Source organism: Ascidiella aspersa, chromosome 9, assembly GCF_963924565.1.
Source record: "Ascidiella aspersa chromosome 9, kaAscAspe10.2, whole genome shotgun sequence".
NCBI lineage: Eukaryota > Metazoa > Chordata > Ascidiacea > Phlebobranchia > Ascidiidae > Ascidiella > Ascidiella aspersa.
In genome coordinates, this window is record NC_139455.1 from 2,000,592 (window position 1) to 2,023,779 (window position 23,188).

The window sequence follows — 23,188 nt, forward strand, 5'->3', positions numbered from 1 at the left end:
ATGACCGTGGGCCCTGTAGGGTAGATTGAGATTAATACTTTCTGTTAGTTTTTTGCCTTTCGCTATTGCTCTATTTCTCGTTTTTGCGCGCGCATAATGGCGCGACGCATCGCATACGCACACTCATTTAATTAGGCGTGGTAGTGCGCGCCTCTCACGCAAAGAATGCAATTAGCTTCTAGCCTTTAGGGCCAATTTAGTTGCTATCTAAAGCTTTTGTTTTGCGGTGCTTGGTGCAGTCATCACCAGCATCATTACTGAAGACACTATATACGCCAGACTTCAAACTTTGGTATGTTTTATTTCGTAACCTTTTTTTTTTGTCTATGAAGTATTTTACGCTAAACATTTCTTCTTTCGCCTTACAGAAAACCTGCACCGATTTCTCTACTGTTTTGATTTGTACCGTGCGAAAATTGTACGTTCGCTATTGTCCTTGTAGACGCAAGCAATAATAGAAAGAAGTGCTGAGTATTGCAAAGCTTGATTTCTACACTTTCCAAAAACAAATCAAAAAAATATTAAATAATTTAACAAAAATATACTAGGATTCGATATTCTAGATTCATTATTCGAGGCTCGAAACCTAAAAAGTTCTAGAATCCCCTGGGATTCTACTTCGAACATCCCTAATGGTAACTACATAAATTCGAACTAAATTAATTTGGTTTCTTCTTTCCAGAACAAGGAATCCAGTAGACCGCAATACGTAATGTAAGTAAGCACTTCTGGGCTGAGCAGTTAAAATCGTTTGTAAAAAAGAATGAAGACGGTAACGTGCGTTAGATTTGGATTGCTCGGAATTTTTTTGTGCATGGTTTTCCTCAGTGGTTTGGATTACCAGTTGCGCCCCACCCTCAACTTTCAGAAGGCTTTAAATATGAGCGCCAACCCTAACCTAAGCTGCCCCAAGGTTTCGCCGCTCTTGAAAGGACTGCAAAATCTCAGCCTTGATGAAGGTAAACTAGCTCCACTGTACAGCTTTACAGTGTTGTAATGACTTGATTTAAGTCCACTTAAGCCACTATTTTCAAATGACTTGACTTGACTTAAGTCCAGGTGGTAAAATGACTTGACTTTACTTAATGACTTGACTTGACTGGTAAAATGACTTGACTTAAGTCCAGGGGTAAGTCCAGGTGGTAAAATGACTTGACTTGACTTAAGTCCATTTGGTACAATGACTTAAATTAAGTCCAGGTGGTAAAATGACTTGACTTGACTTAAGTCCATTTGGTACAATGACTTAACTTAAGTCCAGGTGGTAAAATGACTTGACTTGACTTAAGTCTAGGTGGTAAAATGACTTGACGTGACTTAAGTCCAAATCGAATCCTTCGTCCAATAGACTTCACTAAAGTCTTGTGCCATTGTTGGTATTATAAGGAGTTATTATAATGGAATTAAAACATTTAAGGAAATAATTGTATTGGACGGAATTCATGTAATTGATCCAACTCTGATACCAACTAGCAACATACCCCAATGACGTCATACATTAAAATGACGTATTGCGTTTACAGAGTGGGAAACGGAGACCGAAAACTGGCCACCGACTTTGGAAGAGCTAGCAGTGGAAAATACGAGACTTACGCTGGGAGGTTATTATCCAGGGCCAAGCGACTGTCGGACCAAAAAGACTGTGGCCATCATTGTACCTTACAGACAACGACAGGAGCAATTAAGGTGAGATCTTGAGGCGGTGGGTTTGTCAAACTGTGATTAAATTGTGTGTTTGAGTTTTAGTGGTATTATATCAGTGGTTTTCGACCTTTTTAAAGAGGTGTGTGTTGGTCAAAACTGTGATTAACCTGTCTGGTTAAAAGTAAAAAGGTATTATATCAGTGTTTCGACCTTTTACAAGCGGTGTGTTTCGTTATTTAGGAAAATAGGTAGCTTATTCAGGGTTGGTATTGAATTAAAACGTACACCCGCCGAAAAATGTCGGCACGCTGTCTGCGAATTTGCGGCTTAACAAAATTCAATACATTTAAGGTGAGGTTTTGTTTCCTAGGGTTTACTTGTTTAAAGTTCGTGTACAGTTAGCTCTGATTGTTTCCCAGACTATTGAATGCGCACGCCTTTTTACTATATCTTACAGGCTTGTTCAATTTTTAATTGTTAACGCGAAGCCTGTCTGGTTAGTCATTTATGCAATACTTGGTATTCAGTCAGCGGCACTTAACATTAATTAGCGCAAATTTTGTCGCGTAGGTTTAATAACAACAACTGATTAGAGCTTTAGTTACTCGCCAGTCGGTCGAGTTTATGTCAAATGCCGGAGCGATTTGCACTCGAATTAGAAAAAAGGCGAGTGCAAAATCCTAACCCCGCTATTATTACAAATATTCAAACCGCTAGGTCGCGGTGAATGATAAGCATGCCCTACCCTCAAAACTTTTTAGTGAAAAAATTGAAGTCTTTTTCTTAAAAAATAGCATGAAAAGTGAGATTACCCCAAAAGTGTTTAACAACATAAATGCAAAACGTTAAACGTTGTTTTGCTTAGTAAGTTATGCTTGTTTTGGGAATCTCGCTTTCATGATATTTTTTAAGAAGAAAGCTAAGGCCGTAAATCACAATTTTGTCATATTTTTTACTAAATTAGACCAGGGGTCGGTAACCTATAGATCTTTTTGTGACGCCTTGTGGCTATTTTGATAAAAGAATCTTGCTTGCAGTTAAATCTAAGCTATCATTTTCTAGCATGATCTGAATAAAACTGTAGGCGGACATGACCGCTTTCCTAACTTTATATTTCCTTTTTTGTTACACATAGTGGGAAATTGTCGGCGCTTCGGCCAATTCTATTTTCTTTTCCAGATGGTCATCCCGTTTAAAGGAATCTCTCAATATCCAAATAGCCCTATTTTTTCACTCCGTAATCAAAGTTTCGCAAACTGATTCTGTTTGGTGCATATTATGTTTTGTCCTTTAAATTGAGAACAAACTAAACGGCCCCGCTCAATTTACTACTTTTTGCCAACTTATAACTAGATGTTTTTGACTCTCGTATCCAAAAAGGTTCCCGGCCCCTGAACTAGATAAAAAATGCAACGACCACCCCACCAGCAATTAGTTTTGTCGCACATTTACCATGTGACGATATTTGAACACTGCGCGTATCCTACTATTCCTCCTATATGCAACATTTGTCAGGGTTGTAAACAAGTCATTTGGAAATACCTTAAAGTCTTAAAATGAAGTCTAAGCCATCAGTTGTCCAAGTCAAGTCATTATTAGAGCAAGTCAATTCCAAATCAAATCAGTGATATAATAATAAAACTATCAACTATTAGAATTAGTAAACTCGTACGATTATTATTAGCAATAATAAAAAATAACAATATGTTCAATTTAGTCGTTTTCATGCAAAACTAAGATAAACAGCTCAATTTTATAACAAAATGTTAAATGAAAACTTTCACTTGGTTTTGTCAACGTGGAAAAGATCTCACCTATAGTAGGTTTTGTAATTTTTAAACAATTGAAATACAATCTTGGCAAGTTATTTTCTCGAGGTGAACGCTAGTAAAAACTTGTGGGCCACACCCGTACCATTGATGCTTGTAGGGCATTTCTAGCAAGGTCCGGGTTCAACAGACAGTGAAGTGTGTACCGAGACAACGCAAACACTTAATAACGACCCAACATTGACAGTGTGGGTGTTTCACGTTAACCTTAACGCCAAACGTTTGATGAGTCAATGACTTGGAATTAAAACGACTTAACTTGAATGAAGTTTTTCGGACAAATGACTTGACTTGACTTAATTCGTTTGGACAAATCACATGACTTGACTTAACTTACTATTTTGGAAAAATTACTTGAACAACTTGGGTTAAAATCAAGTGTATTCAGTAAATATTTTTTAATAAAATAGGGCTATTTATTTCAAAGTTGAGTTTTTTGTTATTTTTAGTCGAATCAGGGCCCAGTTGTCCAATTTTAACAGTTTACTGATTTAGTTTTTGTCCGTGGCTTAACTGGAACTTGGGCAACGGATAACTTAAACTGCAACGGGACTTGTTATTTTCTGCAAAAAAAATGACTTGGACATAAGTATTATTTTCAAAATGACTTTTTCACAAAACTGTTGACGCCTGTCATAAAAAGTTTGTCAAAAAACGACCCCTGGCTATACGCCCTGGATAAGGCCTACCTTTGCCATTTAAATTACAACGAGTATATAATGTGGGTTTTCCAAACTGATTTAGAACTTGAGGAAAACGTTGTTTTATTTATCTTATTTCAATTTTCAGTTTTCGCTCAATCAGAAATTGGAATACCAAGTTTATAAAACAAAAAAGCTCATCAATTTTAACTTGAGTATGTAATTGTGAAAATCTCCAACACGAATTTCAGAAAAACCAGGCAGAAGTTGTCAAATCCCGATCTTCGCCGCGATAAAACAAAACAGAAATGAGTACAATTAAACAACCAATACAGTTTCCTAACGCTGGTGAAATTACATGTGCCTTACAATGAGTGAACCGTACAATAAGTGAACCTTACAAATGTGCCCTCTATTATTGTGAAAAATATAAAGCACAAGTTTAATCAAGAGCGTCAAAATGATAAACCCAGTTATCAGTGTTGTAAACAAGTCATTTTGAAATGACTTAAGTCCAAGTCAAGTCATTTGAAAAAATACCAACTCAAGTCCCAGTCCAAGTCATCGGTTGCCCGAGTCAAGTCCCAGTCAAGTTAATTGCAAGTCATGTTATTGTCATAAAAGTAAACTGTTAAACCATTAAAATCGGTAAACTCGTCCGATAATGAGCAACAATTCAAATAAAAATTTACACAAAGGAAATATGCAGCAATAAATTATTTAGTGGGCAAAACTTGGGATACATTTTAATAAAAAACACTTAATTCAATCCCAAGATGTTTGACAGTATGACTCAAGTCCAAGTCAAGTCATTTTGGTCAAAAGACTTAAGTCAAGTCAAATCATTTTAAAACAGTGACTTAAGTCATTACAACACTGCCAGTTTTCCAATTAGGTTCTGTATTATAAATATGACATCTATTTGACGCCCAAAATAACGTAAAGAACTTAATGCTATGCAAAGAATTGTATGCGAAGATAAAATAAACCAGGTTGTTTCCATAACAGATCAATGTTAAAGCCAAGCAATTTTTCCCAACCTAAAGGCCGCTTAAAACAACGCCTTAAGTACCCATAGGAACGATGGGAATACGTGCGCATGCACAGTGCAGTTAGAAGTTGCCAGGCAACCTATATACACAGAGCAGCGGCAAACACTTGTGCTGTTCAGCTAGTGAGCAAAATGTTATCTAAACACTGCGCCATTTGGTCGCCTAAAGGGTAAATGTTTAACACAAAGGTAAATACCTAAAGGCTTATGATGTTCGCAAGAGTCTCTTTTAAAAGACAGCCGAATTAAGTTACTGGATTCCCTTGTAGGCCTATTCGGGTTGTTTTAAATTGATTTCAAAAGAGAGGGTTAACACATCAACCTAAAGTCCATTTAAAACCGCTTATTGAAAGCACATGTCGATTTATTACTATTTCAGTGTTTTAAAACAATTATTTTTGAAGCTTTAACAAAATGCTACCTAATACTTCTGTGCGGGCTTTGATATTCATTCTACTTTAAACTACAATCTCAAGCCATTATGCTCCTAAACCTGACCTAACCGAATCGTCAAGTTTATGTTTTCACTGTTAGGATCCCATAAGTTATTCCGAGCATGTAAGAGTTTACATCTAACGCCCATCAGGGCTGCGGAGTCGGTAAAAACAACCCGAGCCGACTCCGGCCAAATGTTAGATTTGGTCGAGTCCCGAGTCCAGCTCTGACTCTACAGTCTGTATTTTACCCAATTACGCAACTAAATTAAACTGGATTTTCTGCAATCCACTAATTGATCCACCTTACGCGGTCTTACTCGAGTCCCGAGTTCCGAGTTCAAGTCCGGCAAAACAAACCGACTCCGTCGAGTCCCGAGTCCTGAGTCCGACTCTGCAGCCTTGACACCCATAATGTGTCCCAAGACAGATGTAACCCACTCACAAACCAACAATACCCACGTGAATGAAATTCATTTGTTTAAAGGTATTTCCTGTACTACATGCACGGCATTCTGCAGCGACAACAGCAGCGGTACATCATCGTCGTGGTGGAGCAGGACGACACGCTACAGTTCAACCGAGCCCTGCTGTTGAACGTGGGATTCAAATACCTCACTGACAAGTTCGGATCGCTCAACATCGACTGCTTCTTTTTCCACGACGTCGATATCATTACAGAAGACGACAGGACAACTTACGAGTGCCACGGTAAGGTTGGCCACGGTAAGGTTGGCCACGGTAAGGTTGGCCACGATAAAACAGAATTTGCTCCGACGTCGGAAGCCATTAAACACTTAACCAATCGCTTCGCCGGTCCGAAGCCACCAAACGCATAACAAATGGCTTCTGCTCTAATTCACCAAAGACAAATACAATGGAAAATATAACTTCAGCTCCTGAGACATCAAACAAAAATCCAACGGCTTCATATCTAAAGTCACTAAACACACATCCAATGACTCATGATCCATCAAACAAAAATCCATTTTCTCCAGCTCTAAAGTCACTAAATCCACATCGAATAAATCCAGCTCCTGAGTCATCAAACACATATCCAATGGCTCCAGCTATAAAGTCACTAAACACATATACAATGGGAAATACAACTTCAGCTACTGAGCCACCAAACACATATCCAATGACTTATGAGCCACCAAACATAATCCAATAGCTACAGCTATAAAGTCACCAAACACAAATACAATGGGAAATACAACTTCAGCTCCTGAACTATCAAACACAAATCCAATGACTTATGAGCCACAAAACACATATCCAACGGCTCCATATCTAAAGTCACTAAATACACATCCAATGACTTCATATCAGTAGCGATAATTTTGTTAAAATTTTCTTCCCAAGATAAATTAGATTACATTTGCCACATTAATCTGTTCCGTAGTTTTCTGTTCAACTTTAGATCTAGACGGCTATTTCAAGTTTCTATGCATTTTCTTAGATATATATTTTTGTTCGTTCGTTTACAACTAACTCAACCAAGTTAGACACCAAACGTTATATCCAAACCGCGGTTGCCAGTCTTTACAGCTATCCAGTGTATGACTTGACATAAGTCACTGTTTTCAAATGACATGACTTAACTTAAGTCTTTTGGGCAAAATGACTTGACTTTTGAACAAAAGTAGAAATAAAGTGCTGTCATTAGGCTTTTTTTTTAATGGGGTTATCTATCTGAATTTGCGCAGGTAAAAATATTAGCGTACTATATTTCACGTTTTTGTAAATTCTTAGTTGAGTTATTGCTTATTGCTCATAATCGGGCGAGTTTACCAATTGTAATAGTTTAAGATTTAATTTTCATGACAAGAACTTGACTTGCTCTAATTATGACTTGACTTGTTATTTATTCAAAACGGCTTGACTTGGACTTAGTTCTTTCAAAATGTTAGTTCTTTTCAAATCGAAGGTCAGTGTTGTAAACAAGTTAAAAATGACTTGTTTACAACACTGACCTTCGTGACTTAAGTTGATGATTTGACTTGGACTTAAGTTTGTGAGTTTGCGCGGTATTTAAAGTTCTCCCCCCTGTAAGAGTTTGTGAATAACAAATGAAACCGAAGCATTTTCAAAATGACTTGTTTACAACCCTGCAGTTACCCGCCTCTGTATATAAAAATATAGAAAAAAAAAAAAAATTAAGGAAGTACCTTACTTGTCCAGGCGATGGTGCCGTGGTGCACATGTCGGCTCAGCTGAAGCGTAACAAATACAAGTTCTGCTGCGGAATGTCGGTGGGAGGAATCCTGGCGATGACGAGAAGGCAAGTTGAGAAAATCAACGGATTCTCGAACTCGTACATTGTAAGTTGACCTCGTGACTCTGCGTTAAGCGATGTAATTTAAGCAGCGATTTACAAAAAAGGGAATAGTTGACCAATTACCTGTTGGTGTCGTGTTATTAATTATTGGTTGTAACCAGAAGGGTGTTCAATACTTTGCATTTTGTTCTGATACCGATAGCCGATATTTTTGACAAAAGGTTTAGCGATCCGATTCGATACTAAATGACGTCAGTTGCATGATAAAACAAAAACGATTCCACGTACCCCCAAGGGTTCAACGACCCTATAGTCTAAACTCCTGGTATAGAAAGAAATGTACAAAATGCCAAGTACAACGAATAGCTTACCAACAAAATGCGTTTTGTCGTTTTTGGAAGCAAACTGTCAAGTAAAATATAAGTTTAGTTTGTTTGTTTTCCAACATTCTACTTTTTAAAGGTACAAATTTCCACTTATGTCGTATCTTATCTTGGAGTGTTGTTTTTTTTTAACTAATTTTTGAAGCTCATTTATCTGAAAGTCGTGCCTATCGAATTTAAAAGCCAGAAAAGGTGCTTGGAAGTAAAAAAAGCAAACACTTTATTCCCCTAAAGCACGTTGCAACTTTAAAAGCAACAGGTTTTCGTTGTCTCACGACTTCAGGCCGGGTGTCATTTCCCCACAACGCTCTTTGGAAAGTGGCGCTTAGTAAACTCGCAAAAGGGTTCAAATTGAACAAAGGGCGTATTTCAAGAGGAAACTTGACGCTTTTGCACCGAAGTTGACCATAACGCACTCTCCGTCCATAAACCTTTACGTGACTATAGGCAATTTAGAAATATTGCAACAAATACATCGCGATTCATTAATCATGTTGCAAGATGTAGAATGAATATCAAACTCTATGTAAATAATGAATATGGCAGCCCATGCAAAGATCAAAGTTTAACCTTCATATTTTTCATCTTACTTTAATTGCTCTACTAAAAATTCAAGTTCAATTTTTTTTTCCTATTGATTACTTCGGCTAATTCAAATACAATAATTTCCAAAGGGAAATGTCAATTGTTAAACACGCTTTTATATAATTTACCACCTCGCAATGTTTGCCTGTCTACTTCAAACAAACGGTTCACCTTTTCAAATCTGCTTTTGCAACCTTGTTGCGTAATGGCTGGTGGCTTTAGTTAAACGAAATATTAAAGACCATACAGCAGTGGAAAGCATTTTGTAAACGTTTTAAATAAATCTTAAAATAATGGCTTAAGGTTGTATTTAGACGAAAAAGAAATATCAAAGCCCATACAGAAGTAGGTATATTTTTGAGAAAGCTTTGAATGAATCTTAATTCAATTCTGTCTATCTACTTTTTCATGGGCTTTATTATTCAAATATCCGGTACTTGACATTTGATTCCGATAATGTACAAAATAGATGAAATTAAACCGCCCAAATGGCATTTTTTCACATTTGGTTTAAAGTTAAGAAGTTTACTTCCACTCGGCATCAAATATCGGCTCCGATCCGATATTATCGGACATATTCCTACTTGTTGTATTTGCGTTGTAGGGGTGGGGAGGAGAGGACGATGACATGTTGCGACGGATTATGCAGATCGGACGCTTTCGAGTCCATCGCCTACTTGGAGAGCAATACAGGTAAATAGACTCTTCACATTTTATTAGTTTGTCACAAGCGCGCATCCAGGAATATTGTTTTGGTAAGGGGAGGCACAATTTTTTTTTATTTTGGTCATAGAGTTACTACATAATTTGACGTCAAAATAAATATAGGAACTGTAGCGACACTACACCGACCCGGATTTATCGAAGCGTTATGTTTGCCTTTTTCTCTCGTGCTTTTTTAACGCCGGTTCTAGTATGTTGTTCTTGTTTATTCGGCGCACCTGGAATAAAAACTTGCCATCGCCTTAGAACCATAATAATTCAAAAAAGCTTGAAACCGAATTTCATTTATTTTAGAATTTTAAACCCACCTAGGAAATTACAAAAGAGCTTTTAAGTGAAGTAATTGGTAAAGGTAAGTTACGTCATAACCATCAAACAGGTAGACACACGAATATAAGTCGCCATAAAGTTACGTCATATTTCACGTCATCGAACAGGCAACTACACGAATTAATGTCGTCATAAAGTTACGTCATAACTTGACGTCACCGCTTTGTTGTATCTATGAACAGCTAGAATAATAATACTAGAGTAAAATATAGTTTAATTCAATTTGTAAAGGTACATTTAATCATTCTGCTAACTTGTATAAATTTTCTATTTAATCTCTTTTCTATATCATGCAAAGATTTTACAATTAAAATTTCTATACAAATATAAACTAATTTCTCGCTCAAAATGTACAGGTCAACGACTTTCACCAAACCTAAATATTGTTTTTAATATTGTTATTTTACAAACAGATTCAGGATGATCAGCCACACAAGAGAAAAGCTGAACGATTTGAACCCGAAACGTTGGTCGCTACTTGACACTTGGAGAAGCAGACAACCAACAGATGGCCAAAATTCGCTCGATCTTAGCACGATAAAAGTGGTCAAACACTTGTCACACACTAGGATTTACGTATCGTCCCAGGAAGTGGTGAAGAAAGTTCAACAGATAGTAGCACAAAGACCAGCGGTACCACAAATACCAGTTAAACAAATACCAGTAGTACAAAGACCAGCGGCACCACAAGTACCAGTTAAACAAATACCAGTAGTACAAAGACCAGCGGCACCAGATCTACCAAAGGAACCACAAAACGAGAAACCACAACCAGAATGGGAAAAACAAGAACCACCAAAAGAACTAGATAAAAAGAAGCAACCAACGGAAACAAAAAAAACAGAAAACGAGAAACCTGAGTCGGAAGAACCAGAACCACCAAAAGAACCAGAAAACGAAAAACAACCACCAGAGTCGGAAGAACCAGAACCACAAAAAGAACCAGAAAACGAGAAACCACCACCAGAATCAGAAGAACCAGAACCAGAACCAGAAAAAGAACCAGCAAAAACAGAAAACGAGAAACCACCACCAGAATCGGTGATATTTTAGATATTATCTTATAAACATTGGTCATCACTCCGTACTACGACTGTTAATTTAAATAAATCGGTCTTAGACGTATGGCTATGTAATATATGCTACTTACTTCTATGTGGGCTTTGATAATCATTCTACGTATCCATTTCAACCTCAACATTGGGCCAATATGCCCCAAGATCGATTTAAGCTTCTAGGATAACGGATCAAAACTTAATTCGAAACTAGTATAGAAATATTTTACCAGACATATTAAACTTGGTTTATCAACGCGCTGCCTTAAATATTTGAAACACAATTCCTGATATGTCGTCAGTATAAATATAATAATGTTTTACGTCGAGCTTTATAAGCCAACCATTTATGTAGAATATGCAAACTGTTTACCCCTTTTAGAGCGCTTCTTACCTTTTTCTTAACTTGCATCATAAAAAAAACAGTCATGCAATTCACTTAATTCTAAACCAACAAACAGATCTTTAACACTAACAAAGCTTCTGGTAGATTAAAGTTGTCGAAAAAATCAATCCACTCCAAATCACATAACACAAACCAAATCGCATAACAGAACTTATTATAGTTTGAACTTAGCCGCCAAAATATTGAAACAGCTCAGTATAACGCATTTGAAAGATCTCTCGTGGCCAAATGCTTGAGGCGTTGGTTTAAATAATACATTTTGTTTCTTCATTTATTTAAAAGTTGTTTATTTTTGCTTTTCTTTTTTTTCTGTGTAATGCTGATATAGCGTTGCTATAGCTTTGCGTTAACAATGGTGCTATGTCAACTTACAAATGCTACTTACATAACGTTCACTTACTTTGAATTACCCTTTACTTTACTCTAAATTTTACAGATTTTTAAATTAAATAATGCCACATTAGGAGTTTATTTATTAGAGAAAAATTTTAAAATTCGGTGCAATTTTATTATTATTAACTACGCAGTAAAAGTGTTTTTTTTTTTATAAAGTTTGCCTCTAGTATTTTTCACTATACCCTAACTTATTTTTCTTTGCCAAATCAAGTTTTAGTTAGCTCTTTGTATATAGTGACCATTTATTCTTTATTATAACATCTTATTCTAAATATGAGTACACCTGGTTTGATGGGCATTAAAGCAGTGGATCTCAACCTTTTTTTTTTCACTGCGTACCACCTCGAGCTTCTATGATCTTGTTGCGTACCAACAAATTGTCGAAAAACTCAACTTTACTCAAATGTATATAGGATTATTAAAAGGGGTGGTTTAGCTAATTAGCCCGGAAATTTCAAAACAAATGCGGCCCACTACTCTTAAAAAAGTTTCCCTTTTTTAACTTGCAAGATACTGGTCAAGTTTTGTGATTCTTTGTTGTTTTGCTATGATGTCATAAAACAAATTTGCATAGATTTTCCGGAAAGATAATAGTTCCTATCATTAATCAAGCATAAAATATTTAACTATACAATAATTACGATGAATGTATTTATTACAATACAAAAAAAATGCTTAACCTTTTGGTAAAACTGTAATTTTACTTAAAAACATACTGCGTATAACGTACCACCCAAAATGACTTCGCGTACCACTAGTGGTACGCGTACCACAGGTTGAGAACCATTGCATTAATAAAGGGTTAAAATAAAGTTGGACTTTGGCCTAGAAAATAAAACCAAGTTCATAGTTGGATTCCGGCTAAATAAAGCGACTTATTCCCGAGTCCAGCGCCGACTTTATAGCTCTGTATTACCACCTAACCATGTAACTCAGGGGTTATTCAACTGGGGTCCATGGACCCCTAGGGGGTCCGCGAACTAGTTTTGGGGGGTCCATGAAGGCCTACTTAAATATTAGTGTATAACATTAACATTGCGCGGCCTTATCAGATGACGCTTGTAAGCTTAAAATGTCTTACCATCACCAGTTTTCTTGAAAACAGTGTACATTCATAATAAGAATATCAAAGCCTATATACAGAAGTGGGTATCATTCTGTATGGGCTTTGATATTCTTACGCTACTACAACAACCAACCATTATGCTCCAAAGTGTACATTCAAACAATGATAAATTACAATAAAACTTACGGATTTGAGATTTGAGTAATGTAATCAAGTCCAAAGTCTGGCTGTGACTTCTAAGCCCCAGTTTGTTAAGCTATAGTTGCTTTACCGCGTAGAAGTGTATTATAGGGGTACGTTAACTATTTTCCCGTAATTTAACCGTTCGGTAATAAACGTCTAATTGTATGGCATCACATATATTTTAACGTCTAAATAAATGATATATTCGACCAGTAACGATATTACCAGCTAGGTTATCAATTACGTTCCAAATTCTTGTACTTATTTTGTTCCAAGTGTTATATAGGTCTACTCTTTTGCTGTATGTGTGTCAAAGGTTTGTTGTGTCCAACATTATCGCAAAGACAATCTATTGTACACGCATTTGTTTTGAACATTGCAAAAAGGTCGTTTTGTAGCTTTTTTTAAGCAAAAAATAGACAATGTTTCTCGCAGTTGTAAAATAACATCCCGTGCAATACAAACTGTTCAATTTCGGTCGTGGAAACTGTTTTTTATGACTTTTTTGTGGCGTTGGTTGAGACTGAATTATATTGTTTGTTTTCTCTAATTGAAATTCGTGGTGCAGTACGGTACACTATTTAGCTTTATTGTTTCCTAATCCCTCATAAACGTAATACATTTTACTTATACTAACATCAATTAAATATCTGCTATTTAAATATTTGTTACAAACCTTATAGTTGTCTATAACAAACTGCAAAAATAGTGAACACCTAGGACAGGGGTCGGCAACCTACGGCCCGCGAGCCGGATCCGGCCCGCCGATGTAATTCATCCGGTCCGCCGCCTCTTTTGACAAATTAGAGTGCAAACAATTTTTTTTGCGCGAATCATCATTCTACCTACGGTTTGTTTACGTTTTAAAGCTGTCTCTTCAACTAGATCAGTCATTCTTTACCGTTGCGCCGAGGAAGGCTGCCAAGTGCGTCACGGAAAAACGAAAAATGTATTCAAAATATTGGACATATATTTTTTAACATTTTTTTTTATTTTCGGCATTGTAATAAAAACTTGCAAGAAATTTAACCTCAAAAATACCCAAAAAAATCGCGCACGCTTCGCTCGCCAGGGGTTTTGCCTTGAAACGTTAAAAAACACTGAGCTAGAATAACTTTACATGTTTACGCGTTCCCTCAAAGTAGTTTTATTACACGTTTTATTAGTAGTATCGATGACGACGTGTGAACTCGAATTTTAAACTAAACAAACGCTTTTTTTCGCGCTTTGCGCCAACACGTTACTGCCTCCTTAACGTAATTAAACACGTTTTAAGTGCAAAAACGAACCGAGGTCCGCCTGATTCACAGTTGTTCTAACATGAAAATAACACAATTCTTAGTTATCATGTTGTGCGGCCCGCAGAGATCTTTCCGAGTTTCGTTTTGGCCCGCGACTAGAAAAAGGTTGCCGACCCCTGACCTAGGAGTAATCCCTTAAATTTCCGATTGTACATAATATTTTCAAATTTGAGTTTCGCAACGTTGTCTCTTGTGTTTTGTTGCGCTGGAATACCTTTTTTCTTACATTGTGACTTTGTGTGAGGAGTACTTTCGTACCAGAAATAAATATATACTATATATGCGTCAAACTGTCTTATACAATAATTCGTTTTAAAGAAAACCTGCATTCTGCTTGCTTAACGTTTATAATTATGCTGAGTCGAATGATGGCAAAATATTATGACCGACCCACGTTTCGTGATGGGAAAGTTTGATAACACTGTATTATTTTTTTCGTAATCGTCCGATACTAGGGCTGTAATTAAGTTTGCATTCCATCCATGTTTTTTGTCAATTTCTGACAATGAATTACCACAAAATATTTTTTTTAAAATAGCTCGTCTCCGCATAATACCCTGAACATCAAGAAAAACAAATTTTTTTAATTTTTTTTTGTTTGGACTTGGTTATAACATAATTTGATATTTATCCCATATTTTTATACCAAAACGTACTACCGAACTTTTTCCAATACGTCGTTTCTGTTTATCGGAATAAATATGAAGCTTCACGCTTAACTAGGATTAATAATAAATAACAGCTTTATGCTTAAAATATTGAACAAACATTTTTAAATTACCTAAAATAATAATGATATTAAGCAAAAAGATCTGTACAACCTATTTTTCCGAATACAAACAGTGGTTGGTTAGCTTACAATCAACCCTGAAGTTGGACTCGGGACTCGACGGATTCGGTTTATTTTTCTGGAGTCGGACTCCGAACTCGAAACTGGAGTAAGACTATGCATAGGCAAGCAAAATTTTTTGGGGGGCCTGGGCCCCTCAGGCCCCCCCAAAAAATGTAAATATTTTACTTTAATAATTTGTTTTTTTAGCATTTATGAGCAGTACCACAACAGTCGATCACAGGCATGCCACACCTTCAATTGTCACGCACTGTTACGTCACAAAAGGTGGAGTTAATATTGCGTTTGCATAACATTAATGTACCGTAGTTTTAGTGTTTTCAGACAGTTTTTGCTCTTTTAATGTTTTTTTAGTATTGCGTTAACACTCGGACAGTTGCTGCTCGAAACGGTTTGCTAGCATTGTTACTTGAGTTCGTTACGGCAGTTAATACAATGACAAAAGCTAAAAAAAAAACGTTCAAACTTTTTGGACCCCCCCCCAAAATTTTCGGCTGGCTCCGCCACTGAGACTGTTTGGAACTACCCGAGTACCAACTCCGACGTGCCGCAAACTATGAATTGTAAAAGTAGAATATTTTCCAACCATGTATTGTGGGTGGGTCAATAATATGACAACCCTATGGGTGTATTTCGAAATATCTACCTTATATCAGTTATATCAGTTAGGTGAATGGGTGAAATACAGGCTGTAGACTAAGAGCCGGACTCAGTACTCGGCGAAATCGCACATTTGGCCGAATCGGGAGTCGTTCTCGGGTTCAATATTTTATCAATTGTCGGGCTCGGGTTATTTTTAGGCGACTTCATAGCCTGCTTACAATGGTTCTACCTGATTTAAGCTCAAACTAGTGACAAACTAGCACCGCTATTCAAAAATTAACATAGTAAGTACTATCCGTTATTATCGGAATTTTAAACTCACCATCTTCGAATGCAATTTGTTGTAAGAAGATTTAATCCATGTTGCTTTTCCAGATTAATCGTTTAGTGGATGACAGTAAGCAACACATTTTTTAAACTTTCATTTTAACAAAAAGCGCTAAATTTGACCCTAAAAAACAATGGCGTCAAAAAATTGCCCACACTTGACAATACCACTTGAAATACTGAAAATAATGTATACCTCCATTAAACTGCTGCAAACTAAGTCTATAAGCACTTAAAGTAAAAGAGGCAATATAAAATATCAAACAATGGAAACATATAACATTATAAAAACGTGCACTCTGTTTTACATGACTGGATCATAAAAATATGATTAACTGAACCCTGAATCGTATTTCCCTTTTAAACAACTAGGAGCTCCGAATTTTTCAAGCAAAATCAAGCTTCGTTAACATTTAATTAATATTCACTTGAAAATTTCTTCCCCAAAAGCTAAGAAAATCTTCGCAAACCTTAAAAACCTCTGAGTAAAGCTTTACATGTTACATCAGCCTTAATCTGACAACAGTTCTTTAAAGCGTTTGCAATTTTTCATTAGCACGCCCTCTCTCTTTAAATTGTTTTGAATTTAACGCAGTCCTAAGGCTTGTTTTCGCCCTTTGGCGCAATTTGTCGAATTACAAACGTGACAAAAGCGATTGCTGGCCTGGAGACTGTAGAGCAGTGGTTCTCAACTTTTTTAGCTTGCGGCACACACAAAAAATCAAAAACGAAAAAAAATCAAAAACGCGACACACTTCCGGAAAAACGATAATAACTTTACATCACCCTAAATATATAGCTGGGAAATAAGGTAAATATCATTTTAACTGCTAGTTGATTAGGCTAATAGTGTAAATAGTGTAAATTCAGTCTAACATGCCTGTCTGTATGGATATTTGTAAAATATACAAAATTGTATATTTTTTCAAAATTTTAAGGTAGATTGAGGCAGAAATACCAAAGCCACTACAATAGTAGGTAGGATAAAATACGTTGGTTACCCTATATCCCGTTTACACCTTGAGACTTTGGTAAAAGATTAATTTTCGTCATGTATCGTTTACATTTGCCTTATCTCTCTAATTTTTAGTTTATTTATCTATTTAAATGGGAAAAATTTTAAACTGTATGTTATTAAAGTATTTCTCAGAAGCAAATAAAAATTAACATCCTACCAACTAAAATGAGCTTGGTGTTAGTTCCATAGCGCCACCTAACGACTGTATTTTTATTTTATTCGCTAGAGGTGCCCAACACCTAGCATGAAACTGCCGTTTGACCTTAGATTATTCAGAATTGTTCAACATATGAAAAAGTAACAGTAGTAATGTTTAATCATTTAGTAAAAACGGTTATTTGCATCAATAAAAAAGATTCTAACGCTGTAAATAAGTACCTTATTTTGAACAGTTGATTAAAACACGCCAATAAAACAAAAATGGGTTGGCTATGGTTACGTGTTTATCAACACGTTAAACACCCAAATTAATTAATTGCCATAAGCCAAATCTTAGAGTTCATTAAGTGATTTTACGATGTGATAAATAGGGTTTTAGATTGCGCGTTTCAGCTTTCGTTTGCCAAATATGTTCTTCAGTTATACATAATATCATATTTGATGATGTAAAATTTTCCGTATTGTTGTCTGTAAAATTCCTGAGTTTTCCTGCTTCAGTTCGCCTCGTTTCAAACTTGACAGCTATGCCTCTTGTTTAAATTCTTGGTTATTAGTTAGTAACTGTTCTATGTTTCTTAATGTAGCAATTTCAAAGAAGGGAGTATCTCTATTTAATCTGAAACTTTTCACTGCAGATTTCAGCATTTTAATCACGCCTTAAAGGTCGATAACTTTGCTATGATTAATTTTACTGCAACAGGAAAGAGAACTAAAGTCTGACTCTGTATTTTACTGCGGTTTTTATAATTTTGTAATTTTTATTTTTGCATCGCAAAAAACGACCCACTTGGATTACAATATTTTAAGAAAACCTTGTCAAAACTCAAATCGAAATGCAATTCAGTCAACTGCCCAACAAAGGCGCCTTATTAACGTTGTTTTAAATTGCATTCACGAACCTTCTCTTCATTATTTTGTGAACATTTAAAATAAAAAATAAGCACTTGAAACTCATCAATTGTCTAACAGTTACTGGATTTCCACCAAAGAAATTAACCCTTTGGTTTAACTAACACCAGGTAAGTGACTTTTTTAACAAACCAGACGACTTTTTTTCTGCAGGTAATTCCATATTAAGCGCAATAACCACAATGTAAACAACTTACACAATTTACAGCACATATTAACACGTGAAAAAAAAAAGTGCAGCAAAAAAACGTGACTAAACAGAAGCGATCAATTTTAGAGCGAAAAGTGACGTAATAGTTGAACGATTGATGACGAAATAGAACTACATCTTGTGGATTTGTCTGCTTGGAAACAAACTTGGCGCGGATCTCAGGATGATGACGTCACACGATTAAACTAACTTCCGGCATTGACTCAAATTTCTAGAATTATTAATGCACAGCATTAGGCTTCAATCATTAATTTAGTTTTAAATTATATTCAACTAAACTTTAACTGTATTATATCTTCGTTAGAGATATATACGGTTTACGCGAGCTTGCAGAATTTAGCTCCAACTTTGTTTTCGCTTTATATAAGTGTGTATCTCTGATACGTACAAGTGGATTGAACAGTATTTCCTGTATTTTTTCGCTCATGATTTGAAAACATTCCATTTCCTATTTTAATACCTTGGTCTTTGTTTATTTTCTGCATTATTTTTACTTGATTTTCAAATGTTTACACAACATTTTTTTAAAATACCAAACGTCTTGTTTTTCTTTGGCATTTCTATAGTTGTTTGACTTGTTGAAATGACAAATTACATCAACTAAGCTTTTTAACAGTTTTGCAGAAATTTGTGTTCAACCGGTAGTCGGTAAAACATGTAAAACGTGTGGCTCATGACGATAATGAAATCAAGTACTTCAAATAAATAGATTTTTAATAGTTCAAAATTTCAATGGGGTAAAATAATCGCCCTGGGTATTATTAAACATTTTATGTTTTAGCAATACAAAAACTGTGTAACTTTATGCAATCTGAAGCCATTATTTTTACAGCAGGTCTGCTAAGTTTACTTTGATTTATAAAACTTTCTGCCTTTCTTGAAACGGAAATTAATTTGCATGCTTTAATGGTCTTCTTTATTTTTAAAACTGACTTCACTTCGAACAAACCAGATTTGTTTTTTCCGCAGGTTAATTCCATATTAAGCGCAATAACCACAATGTAAAAAACTTACACAATTGACAAGAAATAATCACAAAACAGAAGCGGAAAATTCATGCGTAAAAGTGACGTAATAGTTAAAACGATTAATGGCGAAATACAGTTCTTTGTGGATTGTTCGGTTGTAAATTACTTCTTCCGGGCCCAAGACGAACTTAGCGCATGTCCGTGGGATGACGTCATGCTTCCCAAATCAACATGTCAGTGACGTCATGCTGGCTCCTGGGTCCATGTCGTTACCAACATGGGATGATGGAAGCTCGATGCGAGATCGATGTTTCATGAAAAAAAAAAATAAAGCGGTTAGAGGGGAATAAAGGGAAGTTAAGTGTTGATGAATGAGAGCTTAACCCTAGCCTTAATCCCTACAACCTAAGCCCTATTTGCGCAAGTTATTGGGGGTAATTTTGAAAGAAATTATTATGCTTACCTGTATTACCTGAAAACAAGAATTTACCCTGAAACATAAAACGGGTAAGAACCTGAAAAAAATCGAACGTTAAGAACCTGAAAAAAATCGAACGTTATGAACCTGAAAAAAATCGAACGTTAAGAACCTGAAAAAAATCGAACGTTATGAACCTGAAAAAAATCGAACGTTAAGAACCTGAAAAAAATCGAACGTTAAGAACCTGAAAAAAATCGAACGTTATGAACCTGAAAAAAATCGAACGTTAAGAACCTGAAAAAAATCGAACGTTAAGAACCTGAAAAAAATCGAACGTTAAAAACCTGAAAAAAATGCGTTAGTGTTGGTAAGTTTCGTTCATTTTTTTATGTGCCCTTCACCCAATTTAACTGCCTCGCCCTGACCTTCCCATATCGGCAATGAAAACAAAAATCGTGCACGCTGTCTCACATGTTCATTTTATTTGGTTTGTGATATTTTGGTTGGTTTATTTTTGTCATGTAGCGGTCTTAACTGAGTGCAAAAACACGCCAAACACAAAAACACGCAGTTCTTTCGTCGGGGATGGATTCAATCGTCTCATCGCATCGTGGTTATTAGAATAGCTCGTCAAAAAGTAACTTTTAGCTAGAAATAAAACTTCCTGTATTTGAAGGAAGCATTATTTGCTAACCAAAGGTTATTTTTTTCAAAGAAGAGTTCGATGTGGTTATGGTTCGAGTAGATTCTCTTCGATTTACATCCAAGTTTGTACAATTTACATTAAACACACGTGATTGCCGATGCTAACTATTGGTTCAGAACTGTGCAAAGTGATTTTACAATAAAAAGTGCAGTTTTACGTGATAAAGCTCTGAACCAATTCCTGACGCTTCTCTGCTTTTAGAAATTAATAAAAAGTGTGCAAAACATCTACAATAGAAGGCGTGGCTGTCACGCGATTTTGTCAGTTGCGAATATTCAAAAAACAAAGTTTTTTAATTAGTAAGGAAATTAAATTTCGCAACAAAACAACGTCAGTGTAAACTGTGGAGTTGGTTTAACATAATTATAATCTGTCTGCAATGATCGCTGAAGAAATGGAGCTCATGACTGGACGAGATATTTTGACAGCAACATCTCGTTTTAAATGGAATTTTAGAAAGACAACCCAAAATTTTGATTTACCCATATTGATTGCGCATTTAGCATTTTTTTATAATTATTTCGTTCAGATTTAACTGGTTTTCAAGCGATTTACTTGCCCAGCAGTTTTATTGCTACCTAATCACGGGGACAGAAGGGAAAATGAAAAAGTGGGGAATAAAACTGCAAGGCAAGGCCTGATTCTGCGGCGGACCATTTGTAAATTACATCGGGCTACTCCCGTCAACTAACTTGAAAACCAGTTTTCACGGGGACCAGTCATAGCTCCAGGAAGTAAGAAAAAGCAAGATGGCTAGAATTGGTTTTATTTTTATTTTTAATTAAACGTGGTTAGAGAACGGTGCCAAAAGCGCAGCCCTAAAAAGTTTTTCAAATCACACCGTTCTTTCCCTAATATCCCTACTTTTACCCAAAATATCCAAACAGGGGCATTAGGCTGCGTTTGAAGTACTAAAGCCAGGGGTGGGGGGATCCTATGCCCTACGCGAGGTTTGGTGCCAATACCGGTTTGTATTGACTTGCGTTACACAGACACAAGACAAGCCCGTGAACACAACCGTCGAGATCTACACCCTAATCCTTACTTAGGTGTAACCGCCATAATAACGATAACCTACGAGTTTAAATGGCGGAAAATCCCACTATTTACAAGGCGAAGCTAAAAAGCAACCTATTTATTCATAAAGGTGCCACGACCTTTTCTATGGGACACCTACAACGCACCTTAGCTTTCTGGTGGCACCAGAACTACGTTGCACCGCCAAGATCAAGCAAGGTTCCCTGCCCGAACCTTGCTTTGACCCAAGCGGTTTCCCTGCGTCAAAGAGGTTAATACTAAAGCCTATAAACTCCACAGTCGAGATTGACGCGTGTGACAGCCACTAGTTGTTACAGCACCTTGTAATAGTTGTACGCCCCAGTGGCGTATAAACGAGATCATCCAAACAAAACGTACAAAGTTGCTTCCTCCATTCCAAAATCGAACATTCTTCTTCCAGTTCCGTCGCCAACTAACACGTGAAAGTGCCAAACTCGTGTTTTAAGCAGTTCGACGCGCATTCAAAGATCTTTCCAGAAAGCAATCAACGTTGGAATTTCGCGCCGCGCCTAAACCTAATTATGGTAACCTGCCTTTACTGATGCGATTATTAAATACAAATCTAAAGGGGCGGTACTTGATCTGCGTTTTCTATCAACGTTGCCCGATCTTTAAAGACTATGATGTTTAGTTGTAAAAGTGCATTTGCTCTTTATTTCAAAGAAAACATAATAGAGTATTGAGAGGTAGGTTTGTTTTATTGAGTTTCAAGAGAGTGACGCTTTTTCAGTTCGAAGTTTTTATGTTTAAAAGATTTATTCAAGGTAAAGCTCTTGGATAAGGTTCTGTTCAGTATAGGATTAATTTATTTTGATTTGTTAGTCTCAAATGCCATTTAATTGTAAATGCCGCTGTGCTATTTTTGGGTGTGGTTGTTATATATAAAAAAACATCGATACTAGGTTTACGAGAAGCACAATGGTTATATTAATTAGTGCAGTCGATTTAACTATAAATATATTAATTAGAGATTGATTTGTCTACCAATGCAGCGTCGCACATTATTTGCGGTTTGTTAAATGCAATAAAATGTGATTAATTGGTTTTATTAATTCAACCGATATTTATAACCTTTACTGATTGCGAATAGTAAATAAAAATCTAAAGGGTGATACCGTATTGGGAGTAGTTTACATGCAATACAATTGGATTCATAAATTGAAAAAAATACGCGAAATGGTTAACTATAATATTCTGTTGTTAACTATGACATTTCTTGAGGTTGGCATATAACACATACTGTTAAATTGTAACCCAATTTCTGTTTAATGCAGCGTGCGAATTTAAGAATAGCTCACTTCTTTCAAACATTTTTAATTTTTTTTTTAATTTGCGAAAATATGAACCATTCTTATCGTTGTGGTAAAATTGTTTTTCAAAAAAATTCAAGTTAAAGGTGTTTATTTTGCCGTTAAAATTTATTTGGCGATCTTGTGTGCCGGCTAGCTTTTGGCTTTTAAACAGTTAATGTTCCGTCTTGTTAAGATGGTTTTGAGGTACAAGGTATTGAATACTAATTCAGCTGTCGTTTATTGCAGATTAAAATTAGCTTTTTGGGACCACAAACTAAATTTATAAACATTCTGCAAATAAGTACAACAGTGAATAAAGTTAGGTTCTTTACTTAAACCACCACCTCTATTTTAAGG

General features: G+C 36.0%; 1 protein-coding gene across 1 annotated transcript; it reads left to right on the forward strand.

The window, feature by feature from the left end:
• Window positions 1–880: 880 nt before the first annotated feature.
• LOC146131831 (beta-1,4-galactosyltransferase 4-like) lies at window positions 881–10,954 on the forward strand. The gene is made up of 6 exons (XM_083397091.1): window positions 881–959; window positions 1,524–1,686; window positions 6,087–6,310; window positions 7,784–7,923; window positions 9,453–9,541; window positions 10,315–10,954. The coding sequence occupies exons 1-6, from the start codon at window positions 881–883 to the stop codon at window positions 10,952–10,954; spliced, it is 1,335 nt and encodes a 444-aa protein (XP_083253217.1).
• Window positions 10,955–23,188: the final 12,234 nt, after the last annotated feature.

Coding starts and splice junctions, on each gene's coding strand:
- LOC146131831 (XM_083397091.1), top strand. CDS start 881: ATGAGCGCCAACCCTAACCTAAGCTGCCCCAAGGTTTCGCCGCTCTTG. Junction 960..1,523: donor AAATCTCAGCCTTGATGAAG/GTAAACTAGCTC, acceptor TTGCGTTTACAG/AGTGGGAAACGGAGACCGAA. Junction 6,311..7,783: donor GACAACTTACGAGTGCCACG/GTAAGGTTGGCC, acceptor TTACTTGTCCAG/GCGATGGTGCCGTGGTGCAC.